Source organism: Populus euphratica, unplaced genomic scaffold (genome assembly GCF_000495115.2).
Source record: "Populus euphratica unplaced genomic scaffold, PopEup_1.0 scaffold18.1, whole genome shotgun sequence".
NCBI lineage: Eukaryota > Viridiplantae > Streptophyta > Magnoliopsida > Malpighiales > Salicaceae > Populus > Populus euphratica.
Window position 1 is genome coordinate 356541 of NW_011499881.1, and position 14218 is coordinate 370758.

Sequence of the window (14218 nt, forward strand, 5' to 3'; positions counted from 1 at the left end):
CCACACCCCCCCCCCCCCCCCCCCCAACCCACCCACCCACCCAAACAAAACAAAACAAAAGGTGAAATGATGATGTATTTTGAAGTGATGTTGAAGAATGTTCTCTGTATTTGGTGGTCAGCTTCTGCGCAGCACTGAAATAAATGCTTCTCAATAAAAAGGCATGCATTTATTGGTTGTATACTCTGAGCATAAATGCTGCAAATTGCAGATTTGGAGTCAATTGTAATTATGCATTTTCTGGTTTGAAATGGTCCCACCAACTTGTTTATTAATTAAAATCATGTAATTAGTTAAAACATTTTTGGTGTGATCGTGCTGTTACATCATTACTTCGATAATGCAGGTATAAAGTATCTGGTATGATGAGTGAGAAAAAGTTTAACAATGATGATAGATTGATGAATTCATATAACAGTTAAATCACTAGTTACTGTATTTTATGAATCGGATTATATGTTTTAAAGTGGTGTATTCAGCCAGTTTATTTATGGAATTTTCCTAGAAACCTTGAGTAGTTTATAGCTCCTGTGAAAATATCCAGGCGTGCTAACTTTCACTGTCCTCTCTTGTGCATTCATAGTTTCTTTAGAAGTCTGGTGCATGGATCTTTATTTCATCAATGTTTTTGTGTAGGATCATCGGAAAAGTCCTCAGAACATGTTCAGACCACTTTTATCTAGTGTCCCCAGCACTACCTTATATGGTGGAAAAGCAAGTTCTGCACATCGTTCTTTGATGTTGAGGAACTCCTCTGTTACAACCAGCAGTAATGTGAGTTCTGATCAAGGTGCCAGTGCTGCAGCAGATACCAAGGGAAGTTGCTGCCACCAGGAAGATATGGCAACTGAAAGTGGCAAGGTTCCATACTCTGATGCTCTGGAAGAGGTTTTTGCCTTTGATAAGGCAGATGCATTAAGTAAGGATGTCAGGCATGATGCAGATGATAGTCTTCATTCTCGGCTGCGTGACTTTCACAGAGACACCACAATTGAACATGAGCCTGGTGACTGTGAGGAGCTCAGACACCATGACATTGAAATCAGTTCCGCTTCTGACACTACATGTGTCAAGGCTGATTTTTCAGAAGTTGATAGTCTAGAAAACACAAAAGTTTGTTCGAAATGTGGTTGCAGGTATCATGTTATTGAAACCCTGGAAAAGGATGTGAATCTATGTCCTGATTGCTGTAGGCAAGACAACCTTGTGGGTGCTGCCATTCCAGACACACTAATAGTAGCCGATGAGAGCCTCCCAGTGCCATCTATCAAGATATCTAAAGAATACAAGCAATCTGATGAGCCAGTTACCCAGGTGGATGTGCCTGAATTACAGCCACAAGTTAATGATTTGGAATCACAATTTGTTGATATGGTTGATGCAAGGGTTTCCAGGCATGAAGACAGAGTTAAGCAAAGCAAGACTTCACACCACGAGCAAAAGCGATTTTATTCCCGAGAAAGTTCTCTTACTAGGTCTTTGATGGAGGGAAGTGAACATAGTATCATAGGCCATCATGAAACAGGACAACCACCTGCTGCTTATAGCCTTCCTGGTGGAGATGCTGGAGATCATCAATTGCCGCACTCAAATAACTATCTGAGTTTGAAGGCTAGTGTTTCAGAAGGTGCTGGCATTTCTGTATTACTCAAGAGGTCTAGCAGCAGCAAGGGGCCTGTTGTTCAAGGCAGGACTTTAGTTGCTTCTACCATTACTTATGATGATTTTTCGTATGCAAGAGACAGTGCAAACAGTTTGAGAAGCTCCATTGGGTATGGCAGTACATCTGCATCATCCTCAATTGATTTCAGCTCTGGCAGACACGCGGAAACACGTGTTCAACGACAGTTAAGTGGCAGGAAATCTGACCTGGAGAACTACCGATATGACCTAAACTCAAGACCTCAAAGCTCTTCGTCATCTTTTTCTGGAACTTTAAGTGATGGTCACCAAACTCTAGGTCTTGCAACAAACAGACATGAAGAAAATGTTGAGGTTACTGCTGGCAATATGAAATATGATAGGTTGGAGGAAACACCTGTAGCTTCTCAAAGGATATTGCTGGCTTCAGAAAATAAAGAACTGGATGTTTCCCGTATATTTTTTACTGGTGCAAAGGTTCCTGAAGAAGATTTGTTTGAGCAAAATGACAGTAATAGGAAAACTGATATATCTTCCTCAGATTTGCCACATCATACAGTTGGCATTCACCTGGAGGAGAATTCAGTAGTATCATATGAAAACGGTGAAGATTTGCCAAACAATGCAGGGGATGTCTCAGATTTAGAAGCATCAGCTATTCCTCTAGAGCCTTCTGTTGAAGCCAAACATAGCATGCTGAATACTAATCTTGACAGATTGGATGTTACTGAGGTTACTACTCATAGTCGTCTGGCTTCAATATCAGAAATAGAAGCTGAGAACAATTGTTATGGTACTGGGTCAGAGAATGATGATATATCGACAAAATCAAGGAGCACCATGAATGAAGTTCAGGATCACCAAGTCCCAGCATCTTCAGATAAGGAAACAGCTGCTTCTGTTTTGGAACACAACATGCCAGATCATGCAGATGGCATATTAGGTATGTTTAATCCTGTGTTGTGATTCATGTTGATCACGTATCTGTTTGTAGGTTTGAACACAGTTGACTGGAACATTCTTCCAATTGATGGAGTTGAGACCTTTTCTATTTGCCTTAACAGTCTGATCTAAATATTTTATGTTAAGTGGTTTTGTTTTCTGGTGAGAATGTAAGTCATGTTCTGCAGTTGGTAAAGTTAAACATTAATGCAATGTTAGTTGCCATTCCTATGTTTACAAAATGATTTTCCAGTTTCCACATGCTTTCTACGTATTTTAATCAAACGTCAGCTTTGAGATGGGACTAGAATGTTATGGTTTGATTCTCTAACGAGTTTTTGAACTTTTGTCAGAGGAGTCAACCATAATGGTCGACTGTCGAGGAAGGAGCAAGGCAAGAAGCCTATCCCTTGACGAAGTAACCGATGCAACACTTTTCTGTAGCTCCATTGTTCATGATCTGGCCTACCATGCTGCAACTATTGCCATCGAAAAGGAAAGTTCAGAACCATTGGAAGGTTCTCGGCCAACAGTTACAATTCTCGGAAAGTCCACTGCTGACAGAAAGGATCCACGTGGAAGACCTGCTGGAGAACGAACTTCAAAATCCCAAAAAGTCAGGCAGAGGCGGGCAGAAACAGATGTCAAACACTCTGCCAACAAGACTGAGAACGATGAGAATTCCAATGAATCCATGGTGCGTAATGTTGGGCTTCCCAACGAGATGGACAGTATGAAGCCTCCGAAGCTAGAATCCAAGTGCAATTGCACAATAATGTGAATCTTTCATTCACGCTGTGTGACTCTGCTACCTTCTCCAGCTGCATGGAGAGATGACAAGTGCTTGTATACGAATAGTTTTTGTGTTCGAAGGGCTGCATGGACCGCTGCCAATTCATTCATGTTGATTCCAATTTATTTGTAAGAAGCACCACGTTGCGGTGGTGACATAATTGTAAAGGTTGTCGTTAGGTTGATATCAGTGAGGCAGCGGAGATTTGTGTTTGCCCTGCCCCAGGTGCCATATTCTTGTTACTTATCCCGTCTGATTCAAGTGCTTCGGTAGAAAAAGTGTGAATGAAACCCTAATTTTTCTACTTGTCATCGTTACCTCCATAGTTTGTTTTCTTGTAAGGGACGCACAAACCTCCAACACGTTCACGGTGAGAGACGGCATAGACTTTCTAGAAAACCGCAAGGTTTGATCTTGATGCACTCCTCGCACGTTTCCAAATAAATGCTGAGGCGCAGTCAACCCGCCTTGGCTAGCCCTGAGTGCAGTAATCTTTTAGGCAGCAAACACAAACCTTTTAATGAAATACCATACTTGAATCATATCCACTGGAAGCACTGAGATTGGTAAATCCATCTGTGGGTAAATTAGAAGGACCATGAATACTGGACTCATTTGATCTTGAAAATATTTTTAAAAAAATTAATTTTTTTTATTTTTTTATTTAAAATTAATATTTTTTTTTACTATTTTCAAATTATCTATCCAGCAATAAAGGAGTGGGGATAAATTCCACAACCAGAACAGTAAATGTAAAAAAAAAATGGAAAAATACTGTCTGAAAAATTTTTAATGCAACTTCTGATATTTATTAAATATTATTATTTTGAAGTGTGGTAAAACAATTTTCGTGTTTTAAAATCGTTGGGGCGACAACTAATGACATATCAAATCATTTACAGAACTGAAGGTTTTGGAAATGAAGTCAAATCATATTTCCGTTGCTTGTTTGCAGTGATTGCCCGGAATAGAACATCCATTTTCTTACCGTGTAAAGAGAACTGTTTGCTTTAAACATGAAGAAAATCAATACAAAACGTAAACTATCAAGGTTTTGTGAAGTGGTGGTATTTTGAAAATACAAAGACCCAATACTTGTGGATCACGTATTACCTACTGTACTTGCACTGATGCAAGACAACTAATTTTTCATGTGGAGGATTTTGGTGGCAGGTGATGTACGATCACAGGCTGTATGCCAAGAAGAGGTTTGATGCTACACTACGCATTTTTCACATTTGAAACGCTGGCTCTCTGTTTCTATGTTTCATGTATTTAAACTGGATTTCTTCAGGTCTTGAATCAAAAATCCCTGCTGAAAATCCTCTGGCTGAGAGCAGACCGCTGCGCGAAATTCTTGGGCTCACCCCTCCTCAGGTTTGGATTATTGCATGAGACAAGTTCCTTGTAGATTGCCTGTGGTGTGTATAGGGTTAATTGATGCTGTTTCTATCATTCACTTTTTGGCAGTGTGTAGAGGAGGAGATGCTGTTATCTTCAAATTATTTTCATGTCATAAGCGTTGGTTGTATTCGTAGTATTGATTCCAAATCCCAAACATGCATCAAGTCACACCTTAAAATAACAACTGTCACCAATCCTGAATGTTTTTTGGCATGCATAGAAATAAAATTATTTTAGCTTTCGAGAGTTCGAATGGTGACATTGTAAAGAATGGAAATGCCTCTTTTCCCTGTGATTTCTGACTTCGGGAAGCAAACCCGCCTGCCAGAATTTCTTCCCAGCTTCGGGGACTGTCTCTTACCTATCTGTGAATAGTAGTGAGTTGCAGGTTTATTTCCAAGAAACATAGAGCTCAGGAAGCTGTTGATGAACTGATAGTCCTTTTCTGTGAGAGGTTGTTGCTGGTGGTTTGCTTGGTCTTGTCACGGCAATTATTGTCCATTTGATCACATTGATGACTAACGTCCAAGTTGATGCCTGACGAGATCAGAGATGCCACATATCATAGCTGATACTCAAGTTCAGATCGCTCGATAGGACAGAAACTCCGAGACCTGTAATTGTAGGCGGTGCTTAAAAGTTCAAATGTCGAGAACTTGAGATTGTGTTTTCTCAAATGCAGCAAAATGCTCTTCCACTGAACTTACCTTGTATTCATTCTAGTGGCAGCATTGCAGTATCTGATGTAATTATCGCCTGTTGTATACACGGCCATTATTTTACCAGTCTATAATTCTTGCAAATTGCAAGTGCAATTTTACAGGAATTAGACTTGTATGTATCGATGTGGTTGTGTCAGAAACAACAACTATGATAGTAAATTATTTGGTGATGGTTAGCCATGCTTCAAATATGGTGCCACAGATATAATCGCTAGTGTTACGGCTCGTATGCATCTAATGTGCTTCAGAGCCAAGCTAATATCTTGGATAACAGGTTAGCTTCTGATGATCCGAACCATTCTACTCCATTCAAATTAGTTAAAATGACTGATGGATAATATCTAATATCTGCAAAAGGTTGCCCAAAATCTGAGTTTTATGGAATAAGTTTTGATTACGAGGAAGAAAAAAAAAACTGGTCATTCATGGTGTCAGAAGAATATCAATTTGTCGTGCAGAACGCACTGCAGATTTTTACCCTCGATAATTCAGGAGCATGAGCATGAGAAGCAGTTCTCTGAACTTCTGAGTTGTCCCTGATCCTTTTATCTGTCCTGGGACTCGTCTTTCAATCTGAAAAGGGACCGAAATAAATATACAAACTGTCTTCAAAAAATGGCAAATATTCGTGTTTAGAATAGTGTTTTATTACATATGAATCCCTACAAATACTAGCAGAGGAGGCAAAAATCTAGAGGCGGCATTAATGAGAGCTTTTTGCGAGGCATAACAAATTCTACATACAACCAATGTCTCTTCAATTGCTCGAAAGGATCTTTCCATAAAGAAATGGATGTCACCACTTAGCATTCCAATGGGAAATATACACAGCACCTGTGTAATTGTGCTTTCAAGTGGAGGACTTCGCCCCACATGCACAGAAATCCTATGTCTTCTTAGCACGTTTCTTATATATTGAGTTGTTATACCTTCAATATTGCAGAAAAAACTCTTTTCATTTCTAAAATTGGATCATCATCAAGACCTGACTTTGCACGCCAAGCAATATGTTCATCAGGCCTAACTAAAATTGCTCCCTTCTCAGTCATTTGACACATGCTCCACCATGAAGATGAATTTGACGATTTCTTAGCTTCTGCAACATCTATATAGTTCTCCCATGGTGCCAGTGCTATCTTACTCCTCGCTTCGGCTCCTTTAATGGTTTCAGCAGGCCACAGTATACAAACCTTAACAGAAACTTTGAATTCCTCAGCCACCTTCAGGGCAGCAACAGCAAGGTGGTAGGACTTTTCAAGTGGTGCTATGAAGAGTAGAAACTCAACGTTGTCCCCAGGCAAAAGATCAAGTGTAGAAATGCATGCCTACAAAAACACACAGACATGCTAAGACACCCACTTGTGAAACGGTATGTGTTTCCATATAAAAAGGCAGATGCAAACATACTTGTGCAAATACAAGCTGACACTTAAAAATGCAAAAAAATTTATTTCAGGTTACGGGATACAGTTCCAGAGCTCCTAAATTTGCAACTATTATTATACAGAGACACAAAAAGACAGAATGTAGGAAGTCGGAATGCCAAAGTAAAATTGCATTTCTAGTGTCATTGTAATTGTATCTGATTACAAAAAGAAGCAGATACCTCGCTACAAGAATTGGACAACATGCGCACATTCATATGAGGCAGCCTTGAACCTGGAACTGAAGAAGGGATATAGTCCTTCCGATGACCAGTTGGTGGTTCTTGAGCACCCACACTGTCACTGTCAGGAATGAGTGCTCCTTCAAGGTACCTGAACCCAGACAGGTAAAAAACAGAACTTCGTTGAATTGGCTGGATAAATACATTTTATCCTAAAAAGAAACAGCATAAAAAATGAAAGAAATCTGAGTTTTTGAAAAATGAGAATTGTTTGTCAGTCTTTTGCCTATATCAATGATCATTTATACAGGCCAAGGGACAAGCAAGATGATCCAACCATCAATCTTTCAAGTTCACCATATGGAATAATGACGTCAAAGAACAAACATCCATTAATTGTCAATTAAATTGGCAGGATATTAAAGTTAAAAACTTGGAAAATAATGGGGAAGCTTGTAATTTGTTTGATATGGTCAACTTTAGAAATTCTCGAATACTTTCAAAGACAATAAAGTAGACATAGAAGTACCCTGCAATGCACATCTGCTTAGAAATTTCAACTAGTTTAAAATTTCAATAGTGATATGATGACTGATGGGGGATACCTGAAGCCAAGATCCTCGGCAGGAAACTGCAGCTGAAGGCTCTTCCCCTCTTCAAATAAACGCCTTAGTTTAGCAAGCCTTGAAGACCCCAGTAGGTTTTTCTCATTTAGAAGAAAATCTGAAAGCTGTGCACGACCTATTGTGAAAATTCCATCCAAAATTGCCCTCTGTAATCCAGATGGCAAAATGGAACCAACTCCATCAGTAATGGTTTGGTGCACTGCAAAACCAGAAAAAGGTACAAAAAAATAATGTCATCAATGAGCATGATTTTTTCTTTTTCTGAAGAGAGTTGTAAAAAAGGAGGAAAAGAAATCAAGTCAATCATGTAAAAATGAATGGAGATCAAAAAAAATTTCATTGCATTGATCAAAAGTACCAAATACCACTGCTAATATGCCAAACATGAAAAAAGGAGATAGCTATTCTAGTTACCTGAATTTGCAACGGTTGGGTCAAGACCAAGTGTAGCAGGAACTGCCATGGCTGCTCTGAAGTTTTGGACGCTAAGTGCTGTGTTAAAAATTGCAATCTGAGAGAGAAGAAAAATGAAGGTCAAGGATCCTTCCAAACTTCAGAATAAACATATAATGGGACAGAAGTACAAAGACAAAAGCAATACCGGCCTACGTTCTGTTTCATAAGTATGAAGTATCGAAGATGGTGCAATACCCTTTACAAGAGCAGCTATTTTCCAGGCAAGATTATGAGCATCCTGAATGCCAGTATTCATTCCTGCAATAAACAAAAGAACCTGTGTATGTTAGACCACAATAACTGGTGCATGTCCACAAAAAGAATCTGGCAGGTACTAATTCCTGATCACTATTAGCAAGACATGTATCACGAAATTATAACTAATGCCTCCCAATCATCCTAGTGTCAAGAGAGATAAGTTTATGGCCAGGGATTGCGGTTTTGTACTTTTTCATCCACTGAAAAAAATACCTTAAAGCAAGATTACCACAGGCTACAGGGTGAAAAACTTGAATTTGTTTACTTCACAAAATATGGGAACTCACCAAAACCACCAGCTGGGGGGAATCGATGAGCAGCATCCCCAGCAAGTATTATTCGATTGTCGCAACTCACAAACTTTTCTGCAACTTCAGCATGCATCACCCATGGCTTTATATCAATCACATCAATGTCTGAAAGCTCTTGACCAACCAATTTCAAGATGAGGTGCTTGCATGTCTGCAAGTTGAACATTTGAAAGAAGTATTACTGGCATGGAGAAGACACCCTGAAATTACACCCTAAATATTATTACCGCAGAAACTAATCTCCTGGCATCATTCTAGTTGTCCAGCACCAACATAGTTCACAAGCTCTACTTATTATCAAACTAACGTTATTAAACTTTCCTTTATGCCTGACCTCATTAAGAAAACAATACAGTCAATGAAAACATCTCATCCATAGGCCCATCTTAAATGAATTAACATTTACCTCGAAGCTGAAATCATCAAGGCTCTGCTGGGGTGGATAGAATGGCATCTGTGAGACAATAACCAGAATGTTAGCGCAGCGTGCACATTAAAGCAATTTAAACTGACAAAAATGTATTAAAACTTTCACTAGAGCCTGTATACCTGCAATACGAATTCTCCTTGCATGAGATCATGAGCAACAAGGACTCCAATAGCTTCAGTATTGAAGATAAAGAACAACATTCCAGGTCTCTCATTGAGTAAGTATTGTCCAAGGTCTCTGCTTAAAAAATGAACACTGACAAGCTTTTGCAGGTCTTTTTCACCTCTCAGTTCTATTCCTGCAAGTTTCCGAATAGTACTTCCTGCACCATCTGTTCCAACAAGGATATTGCAGCTAATATTTCTCTCTGTGTGCTTCCCTTCCTTGAGATGAGAAGCAGTTACATTTACAGATTGACCAGTGGCATTGATCTTTACACACTCGTGCCCCGTTAATAATTCCCCACCCCTGAAGGGCTCATCACTAAGCTCTTCAGGTTTACAAATATGGAAGTTGAGGTCTTCTAGCTTCTTTAACAGTAATCTAATTAATTTGTACTGAGAGAAGTGTGCGACAGACACTGGGCTGACAACTTTTTCAAAATCTGTTGACAAACAACATCAATCAATCTCTCTAAACCTTTAAAGAAAAATCAGGAAAGCCATGAAAAGCATATTAATCATCTTCATTGGTCTGGTCCTATGACTTGGGGTTTTCCAACACCAGCAAATGCTATAAATATGTTGACCATCATGGAGTGATGAATAACATGCCTTCTGCTCAAGTCTATGCAGCTGTCCTACTATGTAATAATTAAAAAGCTGCATGTTACATGGCAACACTATTTATGCAAAAATTGGCTAGACCTTGAGGTTGCATATGATCCACTGACCCAAGAACTGGACCAGTGAGAGAAGTGCAATATACGAACTTCCTCCATAAATCTACAGGTGGTTGTGACCTTTGAATCTCCTCCGCAAGGCCATCCAACTTGCGAAACACCTACCAACCAAAGCATAGCCATAAATCTTGAATTCTTTTAAGCAACCCAATTCACCGTCTATTCCATGAAAAAAACCAACCTCCATAGACCGATTGTTGATGAAGTGTGCCTGAGGATGTTGTGAAAAGGACTTGCTCTTCTCCAAAACAGAGCATTTTACCCCTGCAAAACGCCATCAAGCAAATGTATATTGCAAAACTGATTCCATCTACGCCAACAACAAAAGGAAAAAAAAAAAAAAACACGGCAAATGCATGAACCATTTACCGCACATAGAGCATTCGAAGAACAAAAATTTACCAACAGGAAAAAAAACGCACAAACAAAAAGGCCGAAAAATAAAGAAAGAAAGAAAAGGTAACACAGAACAGAATTCTCCATGCTAGCATGCTAACCAAGAACCCTCTATTATTTAAGCAATTTAGAATCCCATTTCAAAGAAAAAAAATGAGCCAAAGATTTTGAATACAAAAACATAACCTCTCAGAAACCCCGCATCAAACACTATCCTATCATTGCACCCTGCACTTAATTTACATACAATGTTCCGCCAAACGATCCATCCTAAAAGCCAGCTTCATATGTTTTACAACTTACTGTACTACGCTTCTTATCACAGCCTGGAAGCCGATAACAAAGACACACAAGATATCAGAGCATTGAAGTTGTAGATTATTATAATTATTGATGCACCTAGTTTTGTAAGAAGAATGGAGAGAACGAGGCCGACTGGTCCTGCACCAACTATCAAAACTGGAAGCACTGAATCGTCGTGATCTTTAAAGTGTGAAAAGGTTCTGCATTGAATATGACGGTAACCATATTGGCAAAGTGATGGGTATACTCTGATTCTTGGTTTAGCTCTGTACACGCTACTGAACCCTTTGATGAACCCTAGAAACCCCATGACTCAGATTGCCAAATGACCTTCACTCCACTCCCAGATGGGTCATTGAAATTTGACTGATTCGGTCACAGAACAATAAAAGTCTGGGATTCTAATATAGATTGCCCAGATAAACTGGGTGTCATCTTAAGTGACGTTATGGCAATCACGTTATGTTTTCTGAGCGGTGGATTGAATGAACGACCAGCATACAGCGTCATTTCACTAGTTTTCTTTTCCTTTACCTGCCCAAACAGATATAAATGTGAAAATTACGAAAAGTATAATATAGTTTTAGTAATAGATAATTATCAGCGCCATGTAACGGGTTAATTTAAATTTTTATAATAAAAAAATTATTTTTAATTTTTTTAATAGAAAAAATTTAAAATCATATAGTTAACTTGATGGATTAAAAGACAATTTAAATAACTAATAAAAATATGATCTAACTAAGAAATAAAAATGATGTTATTTTTTAAGTATTGAATGATAATATATTAGATTGGCTTAGATTAACTTAAGTTAATCTATCAAATTTGTTATCCAGATCATGAGACTTTAATAATTTTATAGAAAATAATTAAAATAATTATTTATCTTAATATTGAATGATAAAATTAAAAATAAAATTCAACTAAAAAAATAAGTTGGACTAACCATATTAACTTTCTAAATATATATTATGAGATTGAGACAACCCTTAAAAAGTAAATCAAAATAAATTATAAAGTTTAATTCATAATTAACATAATATTGAATGATAATTTAAAAAAGAAACATGAAAAACCATCAAAATCAACCAAATAAACTCGTGACTTGATTAATGAAACCAGAATAACCTTATAAAATACAAACTAAAACAAATTGTGAAACTTTATTTTTAGCCAATTCAGTATTAAAGGATGAAACTAACAAAAATCAACTAAAAAAATAGAAAAAAACTCAAGGAAATTGGCTTAACCTGCAACCATGGTTATAAGATAGTGAAAACACTATAGAAAGAAAATAAATAATAGATCATAAAGTCTAGTTCCTAAGTAATTCAATATTGAATGATTAAATTAAAAATCAAATAAAATAAAAAAACAACAAAATTACTAGAGTCAACCTGATTAGCCTATTAAACCCAGGTGAGGAGATTGGGGTATCTAATGAAAAAAAATTATAAAGTTTAATTCTCAATCAACTTAATATTGAATTATAAAATTAAAAAATAAAAATCAATTAAAAAAAACTTAAGTCAACCTCATAACTTACAAAACTTACAACCCGATTATGAGATCATGGTAACTTTATAGAAAACAGATCAAAAGATAATTATAACTATGAAACATAATTCTTAGTCAACTTAACATTGAAAGATAAAATTAAGAAAAAAATAAATGTGAAAAATAAAAAAAAAACTCCAAGTCAATATGGATAACTCGCAAAACTTATTACCTAGGTTATTAGATCAGGATAACTCCATAAAAAATAAAAAAAAATTATAAAATCTAATATCCATTAAAAATAATTTTGAATGATGAAAATGGAAAAAAAAAACAAATAAACATTAGTTGAAAACTAAGAAAAAAAGTTATTGATTTTATTTTTTAGAATTAAAGAGTAAAATTCATTGAAATCTCATTGTTCGTTACTAAAGTAAAATGTCTGGGAGTTTTAGTACATTATGAAGCTAGATATGTTGTCCGTGCTTCATCATGGGCTGAGCTAGTTTTTTTATATAAAAAAAGTTATACGATAAGTGGATTATCAAAGAGTCTAATGTTAACTTAATCGAAGAAAACCACCAATAAAAAAAAGAGAGAGTTAAAGTTCAAGGGGAAAGAAAAAACAAAAAACATCAACTTACAAAAAAAGAAACAAAATTAGAAAAAACTTAGGTGAACCTCTCCGACTTGGTGTAATCTAAAATATTTATAATTAGTTAAGTTTTAAACCCGAGTTCAATCAGTAAACTTAAATGTCATCAATTTAAATTTAAATGATGGAATTGTTGAAAAAATATTAATAAAAATTTAGCAATAAAAAAAACAACACAAAAAAATGAGTATAAAATTTGTATGAAAAACGCCTAAGGAAGATGAAGTCTAAAAACAAAATGATCCCAAACAAACTGAATAATAATTAAAAGAGTGAATATTAAATTTAAAAGATTAAAAAATTACAAGGGGTGAAACCACAAAATATTAATAATTTGATAAGTTATTTATAAATTAAAAAATAATAAGGATTGAAATTGAAAAAAAGAAGTATAGAGTGTTAATCCAATGAAACCAAACCTAGAGAATAAGATGTCGGAGAAAAAAAAAATGATAAAAACTATGAAAACATAAAATAAGAAAAAGAAAATAAATCTAGATGAACTATTTAAACACAATCTAATTTTTAAAACCTGTAACTTGTGAAATCTTAGACGTTAGTTTAATTAAAAAACTTAACTCCTAAAAAATTTATTTTTAAATAATGAACTCAAAGAAAAAATATTAATAAAAAACTTGTAAAAAAAAAGCAATGAAAAGAATGAGTATAAAATTTTATAAAAAACCCATTTAGGATAAATTTTGAAAAACAATTATCTAAAAAAAATACAATTAAAAAAATTAGGACTTAACTTGAAAGGTTACAAAATCACAGGGATGAAATTGAAAATTATTTGTAATATGGTAAATTATTTATATATTAAAAAAATAGTATGAAATTAAATAGAAAAACATTGTAAAGGGATAACATAATAAAATCAAACTAAAAAAATAAAAAATAAATAGAAAATACATGCTTAGAGAAAAAAAAGAAAAAAAAAACATGCAAACCTAGCAAGCCTCTTAATATAGTCTAATCTTTAAAAGTCTTTTCTCATGAAATATTTAATCTAGATTCAATTAAAAAATTTAAATCTTAATTGAGTTAATTTTAAATGATGGGATCAATACAAAATATTGATAAAAAAAACTTATAAAAATAATAAAAAATAAGGATGAAATTTAATAAAAAAAGAAAAGAAAAAATGATACAATTTAATAAAAAAATAAAATAGTAAATAAACAACAATTAAAAAAATAAAAATAAAATTTTAATTAAAAAAATTATATAAAACAGTTATTTTCATTTTAACATGCTCATTTCATACTCAATAA

At 35.5% G+C, this 14218-nt stretch overlaps 2 protein-coding genes across 4 annotated transcripts in view; one reads left to right on the plus strand and one right to left on the minus strand.

Moving 5' to 3' along the window:
* Positions 1–3680, plus strand: part of LOC105129339 (uncharacterized) — a 7350-nt gene extending 3670 nt beyond the window's left edge. Inside the window, exons 5-6 of one of the 2 annotated variants that reach the window (XM_011031344.1) lie at positions 637–2584; positions 2937–3680. In XM_011031344.1, coding sequence (XP_011029646.1) covers positions 637–2584; positions 2937–3364 — 2376 coding nt within the window. In that variant the 3' untranslated portion in view covers positions 3365–3680. The remainder of the gene's footprint in view (positions 1–636; positions 2585–2936) is intronic. The other variant, XM_011031345.1, reaches the window with a different exon arrangement.
* A 2386-nt stretch (positions 3681–6066) lies between these two features.
* On the minus strand, positions 6067–11317 carry EMB2421 (FAD/NAD(P)-binding oxidoreductase family protein). Of its 2 annotated transcripts, none has more exons than XM_011031346.1 (11): positions 10886–11317; positions 10272–10354; positions 10056–10191; positions 9309–9793; positions 9166–9213; positions 8736–8910; positions 8336–8448; positions 8149–8245; positions 7714–7933; positions 7109–7259; positions 6067–6827 (listed from the first exon to the last, which is right to left on the minus strand). In XM_011031346.1, the coding sequence occupies exons 1-11, from the start codon at positions 11097–11099 to the stop codon at positions 6426–6428; spliced, it is 2124 nt and encodes a 707-aa protein (XP_011029648.1). In that variant the 5' UTR covers positions 11100–11317; the 3' UTR covers positions 6067–6425. The 2 variants fall into 2 exon arrangements, with proteins under 2 accessions (XP_011029648.1, XP_011029649.1); XM_011031347.1 differs by having other exon boundaries at positions 10790–10975.
* Between the last annotated feature and the right edge of the window lie 2901 nt (positions 11318–14218).

Bases quoted from the DNA above. Each gene is read 5' to 3' on its own strand.
- EMB2421 (XM_011031346.1), bottom strand. From the start codon at position 11,099: ATGGGGTTTCTAGGGTTCATCAAAGGGTTCAGTAGCGTGTACAGAGCT. The intron at 8,246-8,335 runs GTATTGCTTTTG...CTTCTCTCTCAG, and splicing joins ATGAAACAGAACGTAGGCCG to ATTGCAATTTTTAACACAGC. The intron at 7,934-8,148 runs GTAACTAGAATA...CTGGTTTTGCAG, and splicing joins CCCAACCGTTGCAAATTCAG to TGCACCAAACCATTACTGAT.